The sequence below is a fragment of the Phocoena phocoena genome, chromosome 8 (genome assembly GCF_963924675.1).
Source record: "Phocoena phocoena chromosome 8, mPhoPho1.1, whole genome shotgun sequence".
Lineage (NCBI taxonomy): Eukaryota > Metazoa > Chordata > Mammalia > Artiodactyla > Phocoenidae > Phocoena > Phocoena phocoena.
Window position 1 is genome coordinate 102,797,460 of NC_089226.1, and position 23,860 is coordinate 102,821,319.

Genomic DNA, 23,860 nt, shown 5'->3' on the forward strand with positions numbered 1-23,860 from the left:
TCCCCTTGCCAGGCACTGTGCCCTCTGTCCCTCACTCAAGATTCAAGGTTTCAGGAGGGAATCCCCGGCCCCCACTTGGGACCTGGGGCAAGGAAAGGGGCTGGCATCTTCGGATTCTGGACTAAGAGGCTGGAGGGCTGCACATACTAGCGAACTACCTCGAAAGATCTGGTACTATGGTGCCAACAGAAAGAGGCAGGGGTGAATGCTGGACAGACCAACAAAGGAAAAAGAAACATCCACTGCAGTAGATTCTATTATAAACATCCCCATTCTAGAGATGACAAACTGAGGCTCGAGTAGTTAAGGGAATCTTTTGCAGCTAGTAAGACATGTGACTTCAGAACCCATGACGCCATTGTGCTTCTCTGGAGTTCTTTTTGCTCCCCCCACCTTTCCAGAAAACGTGAATTTAGTGAATCCTCGGGAAGGAGACAGGGAAATGACTTGGCAATGTCTGGCACATACTGAACACAATAAAAGTTGTGTGGATGGATGAAAGAAGGGAATTGGGAAGCAAAGGAGAAGTCATTTGGAGATATGTGATGAGGGTTTACGATCGCATGGGGTGGGCTTATCTCTAAGCAGACCTGAGTTGATCCAACCTCCCCAATCCTTATTCTCAAATCACTTAGTTCCTGCTTTACCAACAACCGAGGACTTTTTAGACGCTCCCTTGGCCAGGCGCCCTGGCCGAGAATTGCACTGTCACTTGCGACCAGCTCCCTGGGCCCGAGGACGAAGGGCGCAGGCCCGGGAGAGGCTGTGGCTGGCGAAGACTGACCTGGAGGGGCAGGGGCGGGGGCGGCGTGGAGGAGGCGGAGGACGGCGGTCAGCTCTGCTCCAGCTCGATTGCCATGTCCCGCCAGGCGAAGGACGACTTCCTGCGGCACTACACTGTCTCCGACCCCCGGACCCACCCAAAGGGCTACACAGAGTACAAAGTGACGGCTCAGGTGAGGTGGGGCCCAGCGGGGACTTTGCCCTTTTAACAAGGGGGGGGGCCGTGTTTTACGTTAAGGCAAGACGCTGCTGCAAGCTCCCATGTTAGACGACAGATATGGATTTCCCCTTTAAGGGGAGGTGCCGGTAGGGCCTTAGTTTACTTCTTTAGCCATCAAGGGGCGGGGCCATAGGAGGGCGGTGCCTTTTTAAAAGGGCGTGACAGCCGTTCCCAGACTGAGGTGTGGGTGACCACGCGCAACGCGTGACATCTATCCGTCAGGCTGTGAATTTCTTTTAAGTTAACATGAAAGCTCTGGCTCAACTCAAATACTGGTTAGTTCTCCAATCTCTTGGAGTAAGTTTTATCTATTGGTTTGTTTGATATTTATATAAAAGCCCTTTAAGGAGTTGAATTACTTTTAATTTTTAAAAAAATAATGCTTGTGTATGACTAAAAATTCATACAGGTCAAAAGAAATTAAGGAGTAAGCCTCTTCACACAGCAGGAAGTCAATAGATAAAGACTGAAGTTGATGTATGAAGCAGTAACAACGTTAAAAGCATATATAAAGACGGAGGAAATCATGAAAAGAATTAAAAACAAACAGTGTAACAATATCTGTAGAATGATATACAAGAACTGCCTAGGGAAGATTTTTCACTGTAAAATTTTTGTACTTTTACAATTTTGAAGTAGGCAAATATTAAACTGGTGCATTAATGACTTAAAGTGGAGCAAAAAATGTAGAGACTTCCAAAGTGATTTAGAAATTTATTTATTTTTATTTTTGGCTGCGTTGGGTCTTTGTTGCTGTGCACGGGCTTTCTCCAGTTGTGGTGAGCGGGGGTTACTCTTCGTTGCAGTGCGCGGGTTTCTCTTGTTGCAGCTTGTTGTTGTGGTGGCTTCTCTTGTTGCAGAGCATGGGCTTTAGGCGCGCGGGCTTCAGTAGTTGTGGCAGGTGGGCTCAGTAGTTGTGGCTGGTGGGCTCTAGAGAGCAGGCTCAGTAGTTGCGGTGCAGGGGCTTAGTTGCTCCGTGGCATGTGGGATCTATCCGGGCCAGGGATCGAACCTGTGGCCCCTGCATTGGCAGGCAGATTCTTAACCACTGTGCCACCAGGGAAGTCCTCCTCAATATTTTTTAAATATAGTTTCTTTTATCCAAAATATTTTAGGCAAGTCTGTTGTGAAAAGCAAAGTCCAGTGTTTCATTGCTAGCAGTCCCTCCACAGGTCATGTCCCCTCTCTGAGCCTCTACTTCCTCATCTTTTGAATGGGCATGTGAATCATGTCTGCCTCCCTGGGGTCTAGGATAATGAACAGATGTTTTGAAAACTGTCAAAGTTACTTCAGACTGTAGGATTTTTTTTTTAATTATTATGAACGTAACATAATGAAAATGGAGTCTTTTTTTCCACCTAAGACACCAATCTGCTCTTTCTGGGTCACGACCCCAGTGAGGGTTTCTTCTGTGTCCGGGAGTGTTCACACACAGAGGCTTCCTCCTTTAAGGGAGAAGTGGCTCCTGGGACAGAAGCTCATTCTTTAGAGAACCTGGGGTTCTTCGTTTTCCGAAGGAGATGCAGGGACCCTTTGAAGGACCTGAGATAAAAGTTGGGCTGAGAATGGAGTCCTCTAGATGGGCCTTTAGGGATGGAGCCTCCCATTTTGAGACAGGCTGGGACCTGGGACCCTTTACTGGAGTGCTGCACTTGCACCTAGACAAACAGAAAAAACAAAGAAGCTATAAGGGGCTAAAAATAACTGCATGCCTGCAAAGCCTAGGCAATTATGAACAATAAGATACAAAAAGACCACAAACCAGTTGCCACTTCTGAGGTGCCTGGAGCAGAAGCAGGGTACTGCGCATGATCCTTGCACACAGCACCACCAAGGGGGTGGGCAGACCACCTAAGCCGCCCCTCCAGCCCAACCCACAGATCTGCCCCTGCCCTCACCCAATTTAAGGAAACAGTCAACCCTCCTCGGAGACAGCGGATAAGGGCACATGTTACTTGTTTTCCATCCCAAACTAGTAAAGCCTTAGGTCCCAATGAAGCCGTGCCTGAATTTCTCAGCTGGCCTCATCAATTTCTGTTGATTAGAGTCCAAGGACCGGTAACAATTTGACAGATGAAGAAACTAAGGTGCATGGTAGAAAAACTGCTAAAAGTTACACTCAAAGCCTTAAAGCCAGGACACCTTGATACCGCTGGCCAAAGCGCTCTGCCCCTTTGAAGGTGGCTAGGAGGTGGCCCCGATTTTACAGGGTGATGGGGTGTCTGCGATGTCAATCTCTGGTCTCACTGGTTCTTAACTTTCTTCCTCAGTTCATCTCAAAGAGGGACCCGGAGGATGTCAAAGAGGTGAGCCTCCTGGGAGGAAGGGACCATTTCGTAATTCCAGATCTGGAAACAGTAAAGGGACGGGGGTAACTCTGCCAGGAGACCAGCCCCCCTTCCTCGCTGGCCCTGGGAGGAGGGGGTGCTGTGCCCTAATGCACACACAGTGTGGGGCCAGGCTTGGGGTGGGGAAGGCCACTTCCTACCGTCGTTCAGCCCTGTCGAGTCACGTGTCCCTCTTAGGTGGTGGTCTGGAAGCGGTACAGTGACTTTCGAAAGCTGCATGGAGACCTGGCCTATACCCACCGCAACCTCTTCCGCCGCCTGGAGGAGTTCCCTGCCTTCCCCCGCGCCCAGGTGTTTGGTGAGTCTTGATCCCAGCTTTCAGGCCAGAGATGGAGAGGGCATTGAGCAAAGGGGACCCCTGCTGGTGAGGACTGGATAGAGGGACCCTGAAACTCCTGGCAAAGACGTGTTTCAGACAGCTGGAAGGGCCCTTAGAGATGGCCTCATTTGACAGATGGGGAAATTGCTCTGCCCTTATTGTGTGTTGAGCCCTTTAACATTCCTGTTCTCATTAGCCCCATTTTCAAGATGAGGAAACTGAGGCTCAGGGAGATGAAGGGGCTTGACCTGTAAGTGGCAGAACCTGAACTCCAAGCCACAAGCCAGTGTTTCCTCTAGACCTGTGCTTGTCCAGAAATAGCAGCCACGGACCACCTGTGGTTGAGGAGCCCCAGAGACGTGGCTAATCTGAACTGAGATGTGCTATCTGATCGAATACACACTGAGAAAAGAATGTAAACTATCTCAGTAATTTACACATTGATTACATGTTCAAATGAGAATATTTTGGATATACTGGGTTAAATAGAGTGTATAATTAAAATTAACCTGTTTCTTTTTACTTTTGTAAAATGTGGCTTCTCGGGAATTCCCTGGTGGTCCAGTGGTTAGGACTTGGCACTTACACTGCTGTGGTCCCTGGTTTGAGCCCTGCTCGGGGAACTAAGATCCCACAAGCTGGTGCAGCACGGCCAAAAAAAAGAAAAAAGGTGGCTTCTAGAAAATCGTAAATTATATGTGAGGCTCATATTCCTTGTTACGTGTATCTCTAGACTCAGAGGAGATGTTCTTTTGTAGCAAGATGAAAGCTCATTCCTGGTAGATTATGCCAGGTAATGCGAAGTACAGCAGGCTACCCACCCTGACAGCATGATAACTAGCCCAGAGTTAAATAACTCTGCATGATACCTAGACCAGAACAGTGAAACTAAAAATGGGGCTACTTGCTGTGTGACCTTGGGTGAGTCAGCTCCCCTAAGTCTTACTTTCCTCCCTAATACATCAAAACCACCTGTAATTATTTGTTTCCTGTTGGTTGCCTGCTTCCCCCTGTCTAGGATGTGATACGCATGAGGGCAGAGACCTTGCTTTTCTCTCATTCACCTTCTGAACCTAGCACATAGTAGGTGTTCAACAAACATCTGGTAAATGGATGAATAGGGAGGTTGGTCCCTCCTTGCAAGACCCTCACCCCAGGCAGAGCCAAGGAAGATTCCTGGGAGAATGGGGAGGGGGGCAGTGGGCTCCTCAGAACCAGGGAAAGTGGCCTGGGGGCCAGAAGCCCTTGTGGGTCACTGTTCTCTCCCTGCCCCTCGTCCTGGCGGGTGCAGGCCGGTTTGAAGCCTCGGTGATCGAGGAGCGGCGAAAGGGGGCCGAGGACTTGCTTCGCTTTACCGTGCACATCCCCGCACTCAGCAACAGCCCCCAACTCAAGGAGTTCTTCCGGGTATGTGTACCTGCTCTTCCCCCGTCCTCTGCACCTGGGAAGCTTACCTGCCCACCAGGCTGCACCCTGTGACTCCCTGTGGCTGGTCTTTCTCTCCTGAAGGGTGGGGAGGTGACACGGCCCTCCGAGATGTCCAGAGACGTGCATATCCTGCCACCCCCTCTGATCCCCACACCGCCCCCTGATGAACCCCGGGTGCAGCCTCATGAGCCCTGGTTGCCCCAGCCGCTCCCTGCAGAGAGGAGGGGCCTCGAGGAGTTGGAGGTGCCAGGTACATGGGGTGGGAGAAGGAGCCAGGGCTGGAGGGCCCAGAGCATGTGTATATGGGGGGTGGGGACCACTCCCTCCTCAGTGAAAAGCCTGGGGTGTTTCCCAGCTCCTCTACCACCATCCTGCTGAGGAACTCTGCACAGGTCATTTTCCTTCTCTGGGCTTTAGCTTCTTAATCTGTAAAATGGGCACAAACCCTAAGAACGGGCTTATGTATGCCTGTGGTTGCTGAAAGGATACAGTGAGAGGGTAATTACATTTTGAAAGCTGGGAAATAATAAAAGCAGGCATGTCCCCAATGATCTATTCCTCAGTGGACCCCCTGCCATCCAGCCCTGCCCAGGAGGCCCTGGATCTCCTCTTTAACTGTGGGAGCACCGAGGAGGCGTCCAGTTCCCCCGGCCGAGGCCCCCTCACCGAGGCTGAGCTTGCCCTCTTTGACCCCTTCTCCAAGGAAGGTAACAAGTTGGGACAAGTGAGGGGTGGGGCGAGGGCGGTAGCTGGGCAGGAGGTCCTTAGGGGCAGGGAGGCAGAGGCAGGCACAGCCAGTGGCTGGCCTCGCCTTGCCCGTGTAAATCTGAGAAAGGCGGCCCCTGTGGGCAAAAGGCAGCCTTGGTGAGAATTAGAAGCAGTGACCTTCCCCCGTGCTGGCGAGCTGGACGGTCCTGTACAGTGAGCAACCACGGAGGAAGTAGGCCACTTCCCACCATGGCATCTTCTCCCTGAGAAAGCTGTGGAACCAGCAGGATGTCACCGTGCCCCAGGAGGATTTCAGTTCCTTTGCTGGAAGCCCGAGGTGGGGTTTCCTGGCTAGCTTGGGGTCTGGCTGTAGATCTTCTGCCAAGAGGCCTTGTTGGTCAAGGGAGGGGAGGTCTGGGTTCAGAGGACAGCAGAGGAGGCCCCTGGAGCAGCCACTGACATGTGAGGGCACCAGAGATGGAAGGCCCCCCATGGAGGCCCTGGTCCTGAGCTCCTTGTCAGATCAGGGACTTGACCATCCCAGGCTCTGAGACACGGGGTCTTTCCGTTTTAAAATTCTCCAAGTTTATGCTGTTACTGCAACTGGGGTATTGAAGTGGCTGATGGCACGTCCGGGTCATCATGCAGCAGTTTCATTCTGGATCCCACAGCAGACTTTTTAAGCCCATTTTGTTGGCTTCCCTTGGTGAACTCTTGGGTAGGCCCTTAGCTTTCTGAGGTCCGATCCAAATCAGGACCTCAGTCTCCCATCCACTTTTCTCCCATCCACGTCCCCGCCAGCTCAGGCCTGACTGCCCTTGGCCATGGTGACAAGGGTGTGAGGACTGTCCTTTTACTCTTCTTGTTCTTCTTATCCCCCTGCCCCGCTCCCAGGGCTGGGGAAGGGAAAGAAGGGACTGGAGGGGAAAGGCAAGAGTGGTGTCACCATGGCTGATGAACTGGCCACAGGTAGGCGGGCATCCAGATACTCTGCCTTGCCCCAGCCAAACCCCCTGGGGTACCCAGTGCCCAGATGCTTGGGCAGGAGCCTGTCAAGACTCCTCAAAGGCAGCTCCCATAAGACATTCCCTTGGCCCACGGACAAACTCCTAAACCCTTGCCCACACCAGGCCTGGAAGCGCACTTCACTCAGATGCTGCCTTCTACCCTTGCCCCACTTTGTGGGCACCTCCAGCCAGCCTTTCACCATCAGAATTCTCCAGGCGAGGAGCCGGCGCTCGTCTCTCTCTCTTCAGCACATACACCGGGCTCTTGAACTCAAGTACTAAGGCATCCCAAGAACTCTTCCGTCTTCTGCTCCATTAGGAACACAGGGAGGGCTGTAGTCCAACTGGGAAGTGAGATGTCACCTCCCCTTCCTGTAAGAGGCCCCTGGTCTCCACATGGGGTCCCTTGGATAGGGTTGGAGAGAGGCCCACCCTTCCCTCTCCAGGCCGGTGGTGTGCAGCGGTGGTTCCCAGTCCTGCACCTTCCCTTCAAAGGCCCTTTCATCAAAGATTCACCAAATCTCTAGCCTTCTTTTGTGTAAGCTATGGAGGGCATCTTCAACCATCTCTTTGCCAGTCCTAGAGGATATAAGAGCCCTTCTTTCTGGAATGTGCGAATACCTACCACCCACTGTCTTCACATTTAGGGGCCTCAACTGAAATAGTAAAACCTTAAAAAAGCCTTGAGATTTTCTGGATCCATTATCCTAAGATTACAAGGCTTGGAGCATTTCTACCCTTGACCTGGCATAGTTGGTCTAGCATCCTTCAGTTAAACTTTATGGAGGAAATTCTTGGGTTTATAGGTCAAGCGTAGTCAGGACGGAAGTAGAACCAGTGACCCAGAGCTTGCAAGCTAATGTCAATGTGTACCTAAAGAAAGAATGAGGCTACACTGTACATCTGAGACTTACATAATACTGTAAATCAATTGTACCTCGAAAGAAAGAGGAAAGAAAGAGAAAGAAGGAAAGGGAAACAATGAATTAGGGAAGTAAGGGTGTTTTTACCAAAGTACACGAACTCCACCAATCGAATAGATCATGGCTAGTGTGCTATGTACAGGTGGCTTTTGGATTGCTCGGGCACTGAAGAACCCAGGACAGGTTGGTGGGCAAGAGAGGTCTGGGGATGGACAGCAGGCCCTGGGAATAGGAGGTCCAGTCTGGCTCGAGTCCTCCATATCTGATTGCAGAAGGTGTAGGCCCCAGTCCTACCCACATGGGTGAGCTGGCAGCATTGGAGGCAGAATCTGAAAGACTGGACCAGGAACCCTGGGAGCCAGGAGGGCAGGCGGAGGAAGAGGACGAGGAAGGAGGGCCCGCCCCTGCCTATCTGAGCGAAGCCACAGAGCTCATCACCCAGGCCCTACGGGATGAGAAGGCAGGCGCCTACCCTGCAGCTTTGCAGGGTTACCGGGATGGTGTGCACGTCCTGCTTCAGGGAGTTTCTGGTGAGCGGGACTGGAGGGCGGAGGGTCAGGCCTGGGGTACTGGCTGGTGCAGTGAAGAGAGAGAAAAGTAAAACACAAATCAAGGATCAGAATTGCTCCTCACTGGCCAATTGTATAACCTTGGGTGGCCTCAGTTTTATTTGTAAAATGGGGAGAATATATCTGCCTCCCAGGGAGCAGGGAAAGACACATGGTGATGCTTTGAACTGTAAGGGGCTAGACCAGGGGTTCTGAACCCAGGTATCTCTGCTGAGCCATTCTGTCTTCACAGGTGACCCATCATCTGCCCGCCGGGAGGGTGTGAAGAAGAAGGCGGCTGAGTACCTGAAGCGGGCAGAGGAAATCTTGCACCTGCATCTGTCCCAGCTCCCACCCTGAGACGGGAGAGGACCCTTTCCCAGGACTCTAGCTCCAGCACTGCCAGCCACCCTCTTCTCCTCTCCCTGGTGCCTGATCTGATCTTCTGGTCTTGTAACTCCAGAGGCCATTTCTGTGTGTAACTGGACCAAGAATGAGACAAATAACGAATTCTCAGCTCCCTGACTACACCTGCCACCTTGGAATCAGGGACTCACAAGTCTGATCCTGCCTGTCTCTATCTTGATATGTGAGCAGCAGCTCTGGTCCCTAGGCTCTTTGTTTATCCATGTAGAACAGGGGTCTGCAGACTATGTCCCGCACCCAAATATGGCCCACTGCCTTTTTTTGTAAGGCCCACAAGCCAGAAGAGTTTTTACTTTTTTTTAATAGTTGAAAAAATTCAAAAGAATAATATTCTGTGGCAGGTGAGAATTACATGAAATGTAAGTATCTAAAAAAATAAAAGTTTATTGGAACACAACCAGGCTTGTTTGTTTACGTGTTGTCTATGGTTGCTTTTTCACTACACCAGCAGAGTTGAATAGTTGCAGAGTTGACTGGTTACGACCTGTAAATCCCAGAACATTTACTGTTCTGGCCCTTTGCAGAAAAAGTTTGCTGACCCCTGATCTAGAAAATAGGGAGAAGAGCCTCCAGGGAAACATTAGAGAATGATAGCAAGGCCCCTTGAGCCAGGTTATTGGGTGAAGAGGAACCAAAGCGAGTGCACACACTTCGGGCCCGTGGTTCAAAGCCAAACCGTGATGATTCAGAGGGCTGGAGCCTGGGAAGGCGTGGCCCCACTCCTGCCCCGCCTCTCCTACAAAGCGATTGGTTGGGGAAGGGACTACAAACCGGTGCATCATGGGAGTGACCCAGACCGCAGAGGTGCATGACGGGCGGGCTTTAGCTGGGCCTGAGCGTGAGGAGCAGTGTTGACACTGAACTACAGCGCAGAGCATCTCGGGAGGCCTGCTCGAAGATCTGTGGGAAGCCACAGGACTCGGTGAGAGAACGGCGGAGCCAAACGGGCGGCGGGGATGCCTAGACCAGGGCGGGGAGGCGGGCCCGTCGGGGTCGGCCCCGCCCCGCCTCCCCTGAGCCTCCGCCGGCCTTGGCGTGCTCTCCCGCAGGATGGGGCGAGTGGCCGCGCCTGTCCACGGGATGCTGAGCGCCCATCCTTCCCCCCCAGCCCACCCATGTCCGGCTACGAGCTGCCCGTGGGCACGTGCGTGGACATGTGTCCGGCCGCTGAGCGCGCCCAGCGCGAAAAGGAGCGCCGCCTGCACCGCTTCGAGGTGGCGCCGGGGTGTCGCGGGCACAGGCCCCGAGCCGACCCGCAGCGCGCAGTGAAGGAGTACAGCCGGCCCGCCGCCGGGAAGATCCGGCCCCCACCGAGTCAGCTGCGTCCGCCGTCCGTGCTGCTGGCCACCGTGCGCTACCTGGCCAGCGAGGTGGTGGAGCGCACCGACGCGTCCCGCGCAGAGGTAGCCAGCTTCGTGGCGGACCGGTTGCGCGCCGTGCGGCTGGACCTGGCCCTGCAGGGCGCGGGCGACGTCGAGGCGGCGTTGGTGCTGGAAGCGGCGCTGGCAGTGCTGCTGGCAGTGGTGGCGCGGCTCGGACCCAGCACAGTGCACGGGCCAGCGGACCCGATGTTGCTGCAGGCCCAGGTGCAGGAGGGCTTTGGTTCTCTGCGGCGCTGCTATGCGCTGGGCGCCGGGCCCTACCCCCGGCAGGCCACCTTCCAGGGCCTCTTTCTGCTCTATAACCTAGGTGAGTCGGGGTCCCCGCGATAGAACAAGGGGCAGGCGGCCCTCCGTGAGGACAGTGGAGGCCGGGAAAGGAAGGAGAAGCTTTAAAACCTCACCAGTAGCTCCCTCTCCATCCCTGCCTCCTAAATGTGTGTCTCAGCCAATGCACAAGATGTACCGAGCTCCTACTTGGCCCTTCTGGCCTGTCTCTTCCCATCTTTGGGTCTCAGTTTTCTCGTTACAAAAGTGGAGGGGATGGGGTTAGAATGGGACAGTTGACCTAGATAGTGGTTTTCAAGCTTTTTTTTAAACCTCCAGTTCAGTCAGTGTTGCAAAGCGGCCAAGAACACATACGCTAACAAACGTATCTGAAACAGAAGGTTTAAGACTAGATCTTTTCTATGGATGGATGGTGCATTTTAATAAATTCTTTTTAGTTGTAATAAAATGCTGTTGACTTCATAACCCGCTAATGGGTCAGAAGCCTCAGTTTACAAAAAGTGACCCAAGTTTCCAGTGTCGTGATTCTTGGAAGGGGAGCAGAGGCAGAATTTGAAAAAATAATTGCCTCACCAGGCGGACAGAGGAGGATGTGTCAGAAGCAACTCCCAAATCTTGGGGCAGCTACAGCAGTGGAGAAAGGACTGGGTTGGAAGTCAGAAAACTCAGATTTGGTTGGGTCAAGTTCTACTACGTACAAACTCTAAGGCAGTCTGAGGCAAGTCATTAAATTATCTGGGCCTGTTTCCTTCCTCTGTAGACACTGCCTCACTTTATTATGAGGACCCAGACTATTTGAAGGGGTTCTCGAACCTCTGACAACAAATTCTGATGTGGCTTAGGAAGGGGCCAAGGGGGAAAGGGGGAGGGAGGGTGGGCTTGGCCTGGGGGAGGGGCGTGGCCAGACTGGGAGGTGGGGGTGGGGTGGGGAGTGAGGTAGGGTGATGAGCTCCGAGGAGGGCTGGAAGGAGGTGGCGGAGGTGGCGTGGCTGAAGACCCGAGCAGGTGGGAGGGGAGATAGGGGGAGACCTAAGGGGATGGCACGGAAAGTGGGCCTGCTCCAGAAGGAATCAGCGTCCTCATTCGGGCTTCCCGCCCTCCCAGGCTCGGTGGAGGCCCTTCACGAGATTCTGCAGCTGCCCACTGCCCTGCGTTCCTGCCCAGCCCTGCGCACTGCCCTGGCAGTCGACTCTGCCTTCCGCGAAGGCAACACTGCACGCCTGTTTCGCCTGCTCCGGACCCTGCCCTACCTGCAGAGCTGCGCCGTGCGGTGCCATGTGGGCCGTGCCCGCCGGGGAGCCCTGGCCCGCCTCGCTCGTGCCCTGAGCACCCCCAAAGGCCAGACCTTGCCCCTGGGCTTCATGGTCCACCTGCTGGCCCTGGATGGGCCCAAGGAGGCACGGGACCTGTGCCAGGCCCATGGACTGCCCTTAGATGGACAGGAGAGAGTTGTGTTCCTGAGGGGTCACTACACTGAGGAGGGGCTGCCACCTGCCGGGACCTGCCAAGTACTGGTGGGGAACAAGCTTGGAGGGCGCACCCTGGAAGAGGTGGTCACAGCAGAGGAGGAAGATGAGGCTGTGGACAGACCCAAGTCTGCGGCATGAGGAGGGCTGTGCGGTCTCCCCGAGCCCCAGGAGTGGGGCTGAAGCGCTCAGGGTTTTTCTTCATGATTCCCACACAGTAAAAGGAACTCGTTGGGCATCCCTGGTGGCGCAGCGGTTAAGAATCCACCTGCCAACGCAGGGGTTCGAGCCCTGGTCAGGGAAGATCCCACATGCCGCGGAGCAACTAATCCCGTGCGCCACAACTACTGAGCCTGTGCTCTAGAGCCCGTGCTCCGCAGCAAGAGAAGCCCCGGCAATGAGAGGCCCGTGCACCGCAGTGAAGAGTAGCCCCACTCGCCGCAACTAGAGAAAGCCCTCACGCAGCAACGAAGACCCAACGCAGCCAAATATAAATAAATAAAATAAGTCTAAAAATAAATAAATAAGTGAAAGGAACTTGTCTCGCAAGGACAGCAGCTAGGCTCAATTTATTTGGGGAGGGCAGGGAGGAGTTGAGACATGCTAGGGGCGTGGGGGGAGCAGAACCCAAATTGGGCAATGCCCTATCCACCCTGGGCCTCAGTTTCCCTGCTGGTCACTGAGGAGTAGCTCTGGTGGTCTCTGAGTTGACATCTAAGGTTGCCATTATGCGTCCCATCCTAACCCACCCACCACCAAGAGCAGTTGGTGGTTTTGCCATCCCCACCATCCCTATCTCCTGTTCACCCTCTGACAACCAAGAGCCAGGAAGAGGGAAGGTTTCATCTGGGGCTTGTCACTCCCTTCAAGTGTCTGCACCGGTGGGGCCCTGAGCTGTTGCCTCAGAAGTTTGAGAGGGTCCTGTGGTCGTGCCCTTTCCTAGCATCAGGAGAGACGGGGACACACTCAAAGAAAACTGGAGTGGGAGAGGGTTAGGATAAAGGGTGGGGATGGGAGCTGAAGAATGAGGGCTAGGGTCAGAGGTCAGCCACAGGCCTCAGGGTGGCTGCTGCGCCCTCCAGGGCCACCACCAGGATGCTGAGCTGCCTCCGCACCTCAGCCCAGGCTGCAGATCTGGGGCCTGTGTTCATGGCCTTGGAGCAGGCATTGGACAGGCCCGGGAACGTGGCTACAGAGCCGGTGCGGGGTGCCCAGAGCACATGGCTGACAGGAGAAATGGGGGAGGATAGGACCATTCAGGGGCCAGGAGAGAGGGGAGCTTCAGCCCGGAACAGCTCCTGTATACAGCTAGGGACAAAAGCCCCTCTCCACTGGTGGTGGGAAGAGATGCAGGTTCTAGTCCCAGGGTGACCTTCACCGATTTGCCTCCCATCCTTTAAGCCTGACTCCCCAGCTGTCTCAAGGGACTGGGTTGTTCTCTAAAGGCCAGCAAAACTGACATTTTCGTCCCTCCAGCGGGTGCCCATTGCCCAGCCTCACTGCACCTCGAAGAGCTTCAGGATAGGTTCACCTGTAGTAGCGTTCCTCTGGGAAGGCTCGCGAGTTCAGGAAGGTCCGTTCCAAGAGCATCAGCTGGTCATTGAGCATCCGCACCTGTAGGGGGCTGGAGGTGACAGGGCGCTCTGGTCACCCTACAGCCAGCAGCCCAGCTGCCAGCCTGCATCCCGCCCTGGATGCCGCCCTCCCAGACACCTGCTTGCAGCCCTTGCTCACTCGGGGGTGCCCTTCTGCAGTGCTGATACGTGTTGGACCAACACCGTGGCTGCCTCCTCAAACTTCTCCACTGCGGTCACCAGAGGTCCTGTGGGGAACAGCCAGCATCTTAGCCCTGGGGGTGCAGGGCTCCCCATTCCTCAATGTTGGGGGGGCGGCTCCGTACCCAGGCTGATGTTGTGCTGCTCCAACAGGCCACCAAGGTCCTGCTGGGCAGCCTGCAGGAGGCTGCGGAGGGTCTCGCTGTAGTCACTGACATTAAGAGGCAGGAAGAGGCTGTCACTGAGCCGGAGAAGCACACTGCCCACGGTCCGGGCCACGGCCTGATGGCTGCTGAAACCTTGCAAGAAGCGCAACAAGGCCGGGGCTCAGTCTTCAGCCCATCCTCCTCCAGCCTCAGAATGCCCCTTGCCCTCGTCCTCACCAGGGTCCACAAACTTGTCCATGTAATCAAAGGTGTCAAAGGCTGTGTGGTAGGTAGGGTAGATCCGGGCTGAGGTCTTGCCCTGGGGGAACAAGACCCAGAGGTGACAAGCTTGGGATGGGAAGTGGAAGGAAGTGTACAATGTAGAGACATTATTTCAATTCAATTGTCACCACATCTGTGAGGAAGGTTCTAGGATTCCTACTTTACAGAGGTGGAAGCAGGCTCAGAGAGGTTAAGTAACCTTCCTGACATCACACAGCTAATAAGTGGCAAAGCTGGGTCAGGTGCCAGTTTCCCGTTTCACATGAAGGAGAAGAACCTGGGGTTTGCAGTCAGACAAGAGGATTCAAATCCCAACTCCACCACTCAAGAGTGGTGTAGCCATGGAGGGGTGAAAGGGCCTTTTGGAGCATCAAACAGGGAGACAGGTTGGGCACTCTGCATCCCTTATCTCACTTTACCCTCAGACCACCCCTGGTTTATACTGTTATTTAAGCGATTCTGAGATAAACATTTTAAGATCTCTGGAATCAGGATGCTTCTTACAGTCAGTGTCATCCTGCAACTACTTGACAGTGCTTTTTTCCCTCCTGAAGAGTGCGTATCATAACAGTGCATCTTATACTCAGCTGTACCTTAAATTTGATAAAATAACATAGATGAGGGTGAACATGCTCAAGAGAGGTAAAGAAACTTGGCTGAGGTAGCACAGCTAATGAGTGATGGAGCCGGATTCAGTTTGCACTGGAGCGGCCCGAAGGAGAGGAGGGGGCTGGTGGAGCAAGGAACCGGGATGGGGGACGGAGGGGTGTCCGCTTACCCTGTCATAGGTGTAGGCGATGTCCATGGAGGAGATGCCCAGGAAGTGAATGAAGGGTGCGTAGTCGCTGCCCGCACCCAGAGTGCCCAGGCTGCGGGAAGGAAGATGTTTAGGCTGCAGGGCGCTGGGCCAGCTCACCAGCCCGGAGTCCACATCCCGGCCCTGGGCTCACCTGGGGACCAGGCCGTACACCGGGCTGCTACGGTTGGAATATCGGATCCAGTTGTCATAGATGCTGAGACTGCTGGGGCCTGGTGCGCGGATCTGAGCGGAGGGGGATCTAGTCTCGGGGCTGGCCCCGCCCCAGGCCCCACGACCAGGCTGGTCCTCCTCTCTGCCCACCCAAGTTTCCAGCCCACGCACAGTCCTGAGGGTCCTACAAGGCCCACCCCCCACAGCCTCAGTCCCACCCCCAGCCCTTCTAATAAGTACCAGCTCCAGCTCCGCCTACCCCGTGTAGCCCCGCCCCGCCCGTCCTCCTCCCAGCCCAGCTCCCAGCCCCTCCCATTTCCACCTGTTTGGCTGCAGAGAAGATGACGCTTTGGACCGGGGGCGTCCCCTGCGCCCTCAGGGTGGCATTGGCTGTGAGGGGATCCGAGAAAGACTCTATTCGGGCCCCGCCCTTTCGTTTCCCTCCTCCCCGAGTAAGCCCAGCCGCCCCTCATACCAAACACCGAGATGTCCACGTTGATGTAGGCTACGGCGCGCTCCTGCAGCTTGCTGAAGGACTCCTGCAGGTGGGTGGGACCCCGTCAGCCCCGCGCTGCCCTGCCCCGGAAACCCCCTCGAGCGGCGAGCTGCGGGGCTCGCTCACCTCCGTGAACTCTGTGGAGCCGATGAGCCCAAACTCCTCTGCCCCCCAGCTCGCAAACACGATGGATCTTCGGGGACGCCAGGTGCCTGGGGAGGGGGATAAAGGGCTGGAGGGCAAGATTCCTCGGATCCTGGGGTGGCTTAGGGGGAAGGCTGGGGATGTGGAGAGGAGGGAGGGCTGGAACGGGCCGGGCACAGGCGACTGGAGGTAGGTCCTGGCATCTCCCTGGCCAAGCCTTCCCTGAGGCTCCATCCTCCTTTTACCAGCGCCCCTCCGCTTCTGTGACAGCCCCCAACATTGACGCCAACACCGATCTCCCTCCGTCAGGTGGTACCTTCTGCCAGAATGCCCTATCCACCTCTTCTCTCTGGCTATGCTGATTAGAGGTCCCCCAACTCTCTCCATGCATCCTATGCAAAACTCTCCCCTAATCATCTTCACTTGGCGATGATACATTCCCATTCTCCTTAGAGCCAATCCTTACAACACGTCGTGAGGGACAGACTATGACTCTCTCCATTGAGGAAACTGAGCCATAGAGAAGTTTAATGACTTGCCAGGATTACACAGCTGGTAGGCAGCAGAGCCAGGGTTCAAATCCAAGGCCTGGCTCCAGAATCCAGGGGCTTAACCAATGCCCCACATTGCTTCTCATAGCCTCCCGCAGCCTGGCTTCCATCTCCAGTCTCTGTGCCCTCGCTGCTCTTGCCACAGGCCTCAGCCACCTCCTGGAAGCCTCCGAGGTCCTTGCTTGACCCCCCTCACCGCCTTCAGATCCCCCCTCCCCCTCCACGGCGCTATGGGCTCCTGGCTGTGCTCCCGTCTCTGGATGCAACTCAGTCCCCTTTGATCATTCCTCATCTTTTTGTTTTAAACCAAAAATTTTAAGTATAGGGACTTCCCTGGTGGCCCAGTGGTTAAGACTCCGCGCTCCCAAGGCAGGGGGCCTGGGTTCGATACCTGGTCAGGGAACTAGATCCTGCATACCGCAACTAAAAGATACTGCGTGCCACAACTAAGACCCGGTGCAGCCAAATAAATAAAATTTTTTAAAATTTATTTATTTATTTTTGACTGTGTTGGGTCTTCATTGCTGTGCGCGGGGTTTCTCTAGTTGCAGCGAGCAGGGGCTACTCTTTGCTGCAGTGTGCAGGCTTCTCTTGTTGCGGAGCACGGGCTATAGGTGCGTGGGCTTCAGTCGTTGTGGCTCGCGGGCTCTAGAGCGCAGGCTCAGTAGTTGTGGCGCACGGGCTTAGTTGCTCCGCGGCCCGGGGATCTTCCCGGACCAGGGCTCTAACCTGTGTCCCCTGCATTGGCAGGCAGATTCTTTTTTTTTTTTTTTGGGGGGTTCACGGGCCTCTCACTGTTGTGGCCTCTCCCGTTGCGGAGCACAGGCTCCGGACGTGCAGGCTCAGAGGCCATGGCTCACGGGCCTAGCTGCTCCGCGGCATGTGGGATATTCCCAGACCGGGGCAGAAGCCCCCATCCCCTGCATCAGCAGGCGGACTCTCAACCACTGCGCCACCAGGGAAGCCCGGGAGGCAGATTCTTAACCACTGTGCCACCAAGGAAGCCCTAAAAAAATTTTTTTAAGTATAAAATGATTACATGCTTGCAATGAAAAATTCTCATTTTTTCTGCCAAAAATGCATAAGATGAATCTAATCAGACAAACCCAAATTGAGGGACAGTCAACAAATGAAATATCAGGATCATGAAAGAAAGAACAGCTAAGAAACTATTACAAATGACCCATGCGACTACTACATGTGCAACGTGTGATCCTGGATTGGTTCTTGGACCAGAAATTTCTTTTGCTGTAAAAGTTATTGGAACAGGGGCTTCCCTGGTGGTACAGTGGTTAAGAACCTGCCTGCCGGGTTTCCCTGGTGGCACAGTGGTTAAGAATCTGCCTGCCAATGCAGGGGACATGGGTTCGAGCCCTGGTCCGGGAAGATCCCACATGCCTTGGAGCGACTAAGCCCATGCGTCACAACTACTGAGCCTGCACTCTAGAGCCCGCGAGCCACAACTACTGAGCCCATGTGCCACAATTACTGAAGCCCGTGCACCTAGAGCCCTTGCTCCGCAACAAGAGAAGCCACTGCAATGAGAAGCCCACACACTGCAACAAAGAGTAGCCCCCACTCGCGGCAACCAGAGAAAGCCCGCGCGCAGCAACGAAGACCCAATGCAGCCAAAAAAGTAAAATAAAATAAATAAAGTACTTTGCCCATTTAAAAACAAAAGTTTTCAGAACAATTGGCAAAATTGTTAATTTCCTGATTCTGAGCATTGCACTGTGGTTATGAAAGAAAATGTCCTTATTTTTAGGAAATATCCAGCTCTGCCACCTGGTCCAGCAGCTCCTTCCCACATGCTGTGCCCCACCTGGATCTCCACCCTTACCGCTCCCAGAACTGCCGCCTCCCTGCGCTCTGGCTTGCATCTGGAAAGCCTCATAGATATTTTTCCTTATAGCACGTTTCACAGCTGTCATTACAGCATGAACTCTGGTGTTCACTGGGGGATGTCCAGTGCCTAGAACTGGCCTGGCACATAGTAGCCATGGGGGACATATTTGTTGAGTTGACGATTGTCTGTCACCCCTGCCTCAATTGGGCTCAGACTCTCTGAGGGCAGAGCCTGGGCACTGCCTCGCTCGAGGCCACATCTGGCCTTGCTTCATTGGAGGGGCCCAGGAAACCCTCAGAAGGTGTTGCACAAGTTCCCTGCCTCGAGCGAGGCCAGGGCTGGTGTCCATGCGTGTCTGCCCCCAGGGCCCTCAAGCTTCGCCCAAGTGGGGACTGGAGAATGAGAGAGAGGAGCGGGGACAGGACGCCCAAAAGCTCGGGGAGGACTGAGCTGGAGGCGACCTCCTGGGGAGAGAGTCCCTGGACCAGGGGAGCAGGATCCGCTCACCCTTCTTCAGCAGAGTCCCCAGGACGCGGGAGAGCTCCAGGAGGACAGCAGTGCCACTGCTGGGGTCCACGGCCCCGTGAACCCAGCTGTCCCGGTGGTTTCCATACAGCACATAGCGGTCTGGCGGGAGGAGCAGAGTCAGACGCCCAAGTGGAGGAGCGAGGGTGGGCGGGGCAGCCAGGCTGGGCAGAGGGGGCGTGGTCAGGGGCGCTCAGAGCAGGGCCGGGTCCTGGGGGCGCAGGGAACAGTGAGGCGGCGCTCACCAGGCTCCACGGCCCCGCGGATGATCCCCAGGACGTTGGAGGAGTTCCGCAGCTCCAGGCGGTTGTAGACACTCACGTTCACCTGGCTGGGGGAGCGTAGGGGTATTAGGAGTCTTCCCCTCCACCAAAGTAGGAGAAACTGAGGCCCAGAGCAGGAAAGGGACCTGACAAGATCACTTGCCTGGAAATACCAGGAGAGACAGCGAGGCTAGAGCCCAGCTCTTCTGATTCCAATTCTCCTTTATACTCACTCACTTATTGGATACCTAGTGTATGGCAGCAGCGTACCAGGCTCTGGGCGATGACTGAGACAGACATGGACCCCACCCTCGTGGGGCCTCCCTCTCCTGAGGGAGGCAGACCCCAAGGAAGTGAACAACTGCAGGCAGTGAAGGGGCTTGGGAGGACACCGACAAGGTACCTGGTGGCAGGTGGGGAGGTTAGTGCAGGCCAGGAATGACAGAGCGTAAGGAAGGATGTTCCCATCAGCAGGAACAGCAAGTGCAGAGGCCCTGATGTGGGAAGGAGCTGGGTGTGTTCAAGAGAGGGGGCGGCTGGAGAATGGAGGTCCAAGATGAGGTGGGGGGGACCCCACAGGGCCTTGTGAGGCACGCAGCTGTTTCACAGGCTTCCCCAAAGACAAGACAGATACTCTGGAATCAGGGAGGCGTTGGGAGACAGGAGAAAGGGAAAGGCCAGGCCTTGAAGTGAGCACTGAGGAAACCAGGGTCAAGGAAGCATAACAAGGGAAGAGAAGGGGAGCGTTGGGATAGGAGGGGGCCCCATCTCACCTGCCTGCTGGGAAGATACCATCAGAACGGAAGCCGGGCCCCAGCTTGTAGTCACAGCCCAGGGCTCCCTGCCAGGCAGCCGGGGCTGAGGCTCCCTGCAAGTTGCTGGGGAGGAGGGGGAGGCCCATCAGAGCAAATATGGGTGCCGGGGTTGAAGTTTGGGGGCCACTGGAGAGTGGGAAGGAGACCCCAGGGCAAAAGCTCACCAGAGAAGGACTTCTGCATCCTTGAAGCCAATGGGCTGAGTGGGAATTGGGGGAAATCCGGAGGCATTGTCAGAGTCCAGGCGGAAGGAGGAGGGGTTGGCTGGAAGGTAAGGAGTCAGGGGGTCCCCAAAATACTCAAAGTAGGAGCCTCGCTCCACCCCCGAGGGAGGAAGGCCCCAGGAATGCGGGAAGGTCTCGTTCGGCAAGCTTTTCCCGTCGTTGATATCTGCAGGGTCCGTGTACACCAGCACCCCAGACACCCCATACTTGGCAGCATTCACAGCCTGCAGAAGGCAGAGGAGGCTGTGTTTAGGGAGGGGCAAGAAGGGGGCACATCTTGTTCCTCTTCCTCCCTCCCTCACTGTGGAAGCCAGGACAGATCTGTCTTCCCACCGGCAAGATGATACTTAACGCAAGTCATTTGTCGCAGTGCTGCTTGAGGCAGCAAAAGACTGTTGCGCCTAGGCAATGGCTCATCGATGGGGTCATGAAATAGACGGAGGTGCCCTGCAGTGGAGTACTATACAGCTGTGTAAAAGGAGGATGTGCTCCTAAACCCATGTTCGTATAAACACTGTTCATAGTAGCCGAAAGGGGGAAACAGCCCAACCGTCCATCACTGATGAATGGATAAGGAAAACCTAGTATATAACGTGCAAAGGAATATTACCGATTCTTAAAAAGGAGTGAACTTCTGATACATCAATGAACTTTGAAAACATTATGCTGAGTGAAATAAGCCAGACACAAAAGGACAAATATCACATGATTCCTCTTACGTGAGGTACCTAGATGAGGCAAATTCATAGAGACAGAAAGTCAAATAGAGGTTACCAGGGGCTGCAGAGGGAGAATGGGGGCGTTCGTGTTTAATGGGTACAGAGTTTCATCTGGAACCGTGAAAGCATTCTGGAAATGGTTAGTAATGATGGTTGTGCAATATTGTGAATATCCTGAATGCCATTGCATTGTACATTTTAAAAATGGTTAACCTGGTAAACTGGTAAAATGTATGTTACATATATTTTAGGACAGTAAAAACAAAACAGTACATTAAAAAAAAAAAAGATCAAGGACAGAGTTTATGTACCAATTGAGAATGATCTCCAGGACGTATTAAGGTGAAAAAAGCATAGCTCAGAACAGTATATTTATGCTACTTTTATATAAAAGGAGAAAGAAGTAAGAATATATCTTCATACGTTCTTCTTCCCAAAGAAACTCTGGATACATATCCCATAAACAAACAAACAAGCTACCTTTTTGGAGGATGGCATTATGAGAAAACTTTTTCACTCTATACATTTTTTTTAAAACTGGAAGTTTCATAATCTGTATAATTCCACCACGCCTGTTCGCCTTTCTTCTCTTTTCTTTCCATTTTTTTACCCCCAGCTCTTATCATGGGCATTTCTTTCATTTAGTTATTTATTTTACTGCTTTTTAAATTGTGATAAAGTACACATAACATGAAATTTACTATCTTAACCATTTTAAAGCATACAGTTCAGTGGCATTAAGTATATTCCTATTACTGTGCTACCATCACCTCCATTCACCTCCAGAACTCTCTTCATTTTGCAGATTTGAAACTCTGGACCCACTAAAGACTAACTCCCTAGTCCCTGCTCCCACTCTATACCTTTTTATATTTAAAATAAATAAGTAAGTAAACATTTAAGAAAACACAAACATGTAACCCTCAGTCAAAATTTTGTGTTGAGGCCTTCCCTGGTGGCGCAGTGGTTGAGAGTCCGCCTGCCGATGCGGGGGACATGGGTTCGTGCCCTGGTCCGGGAAGATCCCACATGCCGCGGAGCGGCTGGGCCCGTGAGCCATGGCCGCTGAGCCTGCGCATCCGGAGCCTGTGCTCCACAATGGGAGAGATCACAACAGTGAGAGGCCCGCGTACCACAAAAAAAAAAAAATTGTGTTGAAAAGAAGCAAGTTGTGGAGGAAGGGACAACAGGAGGGATTTAAGTCGAATGTTCAGAAGAACTACGTCACAGGAGGACTTAGACTTCCAGAGTATACCAAAGCTGAAAAATGTGCCCAATTCCTTTATTTCCCAAGGCTCAGGGAGGTTAGGGGAGATATCCAAGGTCACACAGCACCTAAGTGTTCTTTGGGCCAATCAATGGGCTAGAGCCTGGCTGGGCAGAGTGCCAAAGCAGGCCATTGGTGGGTGGAAGGAGTCCTTCACCCTCTACTGCCCCGAGCCCAGGGCTTGGCCTACCCCTCAGCCCTGCTCCATCCCCTTCCCCACACATCCTCCTGTCCACTGGGGGCTGCTGCTTACCTTAGCCCTGCGCCCTACACCCCCATAGCGGGTCAGGACGATGCTATCTTGGAGTTTGATGCCCTGTTGGTATAGCTCCATGAAGTCTTCTTCCGAGCCCCGGTTAGCATAGACGAGGAAGCCCTGTTCCCCAGAGAAGGTAACCCTTAGAGCCAGGCCCAGGAAAGAAGGGGAAAGGCTGAGTGGCAGGATGAAGGATTTAGAGTCTGTCCCCCAACCTCGCCTAGAGCTTATAAGCTCCCCAAGACAAAGTCACACCTGGTTTGCTCTGTGTCCATGTACCCTGTATCAGGCCTGGCTTTGAGCAGGTCCCATTAGTGTTTGTTGAATGACTAAGTGATGGGCAAAAGGAGTCGTAGTGGAGTGTGGAAGCAAGTAAATTCTGGGTGGGGCTGAGCCCCAGTTGAGGCACTTTTCTTCAACTGCCCATAGGTCAGGATGGGAGCAGCTGGGGTAGAAGCCAGCGGGAGCTGGGCCACGGCAGTGGGGAGGGGGTGTCCCAGGCCCACCTGAGGGGTTCCGGGGGGAGCATAGGCAGCATATGGTGGCACCACATTGGGGTCCCCCTGCTCCCCAGTCAGGTTCTCTTCACTTCGTTGGGAGGAGAAGAGGATGCCTCCAGCAGGACCCACTGTGGAGAGAGGGCAGTGTCCGGGCTGGGCCGGCAGCTCCCCCGGCCCACAGGCCTCCCCAGGCCAGAGCAGGACCTCACCAACATCCACACGGTTGGGCTGCTTCTGGCTGGGGAAGGACAGCAGCACTTCGTACTCAGAGGTCCCGGCTGAGTCCAGGCCCGACTCCGGGTCCTGCCAGCGCCGCAGTAGCAGCTGCACCAGCACCTCATCCCGGGGGCTGGTGGCCAGGTGTGGCTCCTTGGAGAGTTCTCTGCAGGGTGGGCCCAGGGTCAGGGAGGAGCCTCTGGCAAACAGGAGGGGCACATGGGCAGGCCTCTCACCTAAGGTTCTCCCGGATCCTGTCGGCATCGAGCTGTCCCATGACAGCCTCAAGGATCTCCAGGTCCAGGTCCTGGGAGGCTGAGGCACTGGGGGCTGGCAGGTCAGTCCCCTTGGGGATGGCGAAGTGGCCCAGGATGATCCCCAGCCCCAAGAGGGCAGCGGCCCCCAGCACCCCTCCAAGCACCTTCACGCACTGCATCTTGTGAAGTCTTGGCCAGCTGGTGTGGCTCCTTATAGATGGGGTGTCGGGTCCAGTTAACCATTACCTAATAGGTGGCCCTGCCCTTTGGCCACTAGCTGGCAGGGAGAGTAAGGGAGTGTCCTGCAGGAAGGGCCAGGAGCTCTTCACATCCAGCTCGATTTCTGCAACATTCACTTGGAAGAGACCTCCAAGGGGCATCAAATCCATACCTGGACGCTGAGGCTTGGAGAGGGACAAAGTTTCACTCACGGTCTCCCAATAGGAGAGGCCAAGGTAGGACTGGAACTCAGCCCCTGTCTCCAGAGTGGGGCTGGGCCTGCTGCCCACCATCTCTGCCTCTGTTTCCCTGGTGTCATTCCAGCTCCAGCGCATCCAGCCCTGGCTACTTGATTGGGTTTTAAGTTCAAATCCCATCCTTTGCTAGACATAAGTTGTGTGACCTTAGGCAATTCAGTTAGCTTCCCTGAGCCTGTTTTCTTAGCTGTGAAATGGATAATAGAACCTAGTTCACAAAACTGTGGTGCTGTTTTCATTAAACAAGGCCACATCTGTAAAAATGTCTAGCGTGGTGTCGAGCCCATAG

The 23,860-nt window shown here is 54.3% G+C and overlaps 3 protein-coding genes across 5 annotated transcripts; 2 read left to right on the forward strand and 1 right to left on the reverse strand.

Moving 5' to 3' along the window:
* Positions 1-818: 818 nt before the first annotated feature.
* On the forward strand, positions 819-9,103 carry SNX15 (sorting nexin 15). Of its 2 annotated transcripts, XM_065882511.1 has the most exons (8): positions 819-956; positions 3,274-3,309; positions 3,529-3,649; positions 4,962-5,077; positions 5,180-5,348; positions 5,662-5,805; positions 8,009-8,266; positions 8,538-9,103. In XM_065882511.1, exons 1-8 carry the CDS (start codon positions 858-860, stop codon positions 8,642-8,644), a joined length of 1,050 nt encoding a protein of 349 aa, XP_065738583.1. In that variant the 5' UTR covers positions 819-857; the 3' UTR covers positions 8,645-9,103. The 2 variants fall into 2 exon arrangements, with proteins under 2 accessions (XP_065738583.1, XP_065738584.1); XM_065882512.1 differs by lacking the exon at positions 8,009-8,266 and having other exon boundaries at positions 858-956; positions 8,538-8,644.
* Positions 9,104-9,504: 401 nt separating this feature from the next.
* On the forward strand, positions 9,505-13,791 carry SAC3D1 (SAC3 domain containing 1). 2 transcript variants are annotated; one of them, XM_065882046.1, is made up of 4 exons: positions 9,505-9,632; positions 9,819-10,399; positions 11,482-12,073; positions 13,781-13,791. In XM_065882046.1, the coding sequence occupies exons 2-3, from the start codon at positions 9,826-9,828 to the stop codon at positions 11,982-11,984; spliced, it is 1,077 nt and encodes a 358-aa protein (XP_065738118.1). In that variant the 5' UTR covers positions 9,505-9,632; positions 9,819-9,825; the 3' UTR covers positions 11,985-12,073; positions 13,781-13,791. The 2 variants fall into 2 exon arrangements, with proteins under 2 accessions (XP_065738118.1, XP_065738119.1); XM_065882047.1 differs by lacking the exons at positions 9,505-9,632; positions 13,781-13,791 and having other exon boundaries at positions 9,687-10,399; positions 11,482-11,984.
* On the reverse strand, positions 12,881-23,274 carry NAALADL1 (N-acetylated alpha-linked acidic dipeptidase like 1). The gene is made up of 18 exons (XM_065882045.1): positions 23,075-23,274; positions 22,832-23,004; positions 22,629-22,750; positions 22,120-22,242; positions 19,821-20,104; positions 19,615-19,719; positions 18,824-18,909; positions 18,561-18,680; positions 15,639-15,724; positions 15,492-15,555; positions 15,339-15,406; positions 14,997-15,088; positions 14,825-14,915; positions 14,002-14,083; positions 13,744-13,917; positions 13,578-13,665; positions 13,375-13,467; positions 12,881-13,067 (listed from the first exon to the last, which is right to left on the reverse strand). Exons 1-18 carry the CDS (start codon positions 23,272-23,274, stop codon positions 12,881-12,883), a joined length of 2,238 nt encoding a protein of 745 aa, XP_065738117.1.
* Between the last annotated feature and the right edge of the window lie 586 nt (positions 23,275-23,860).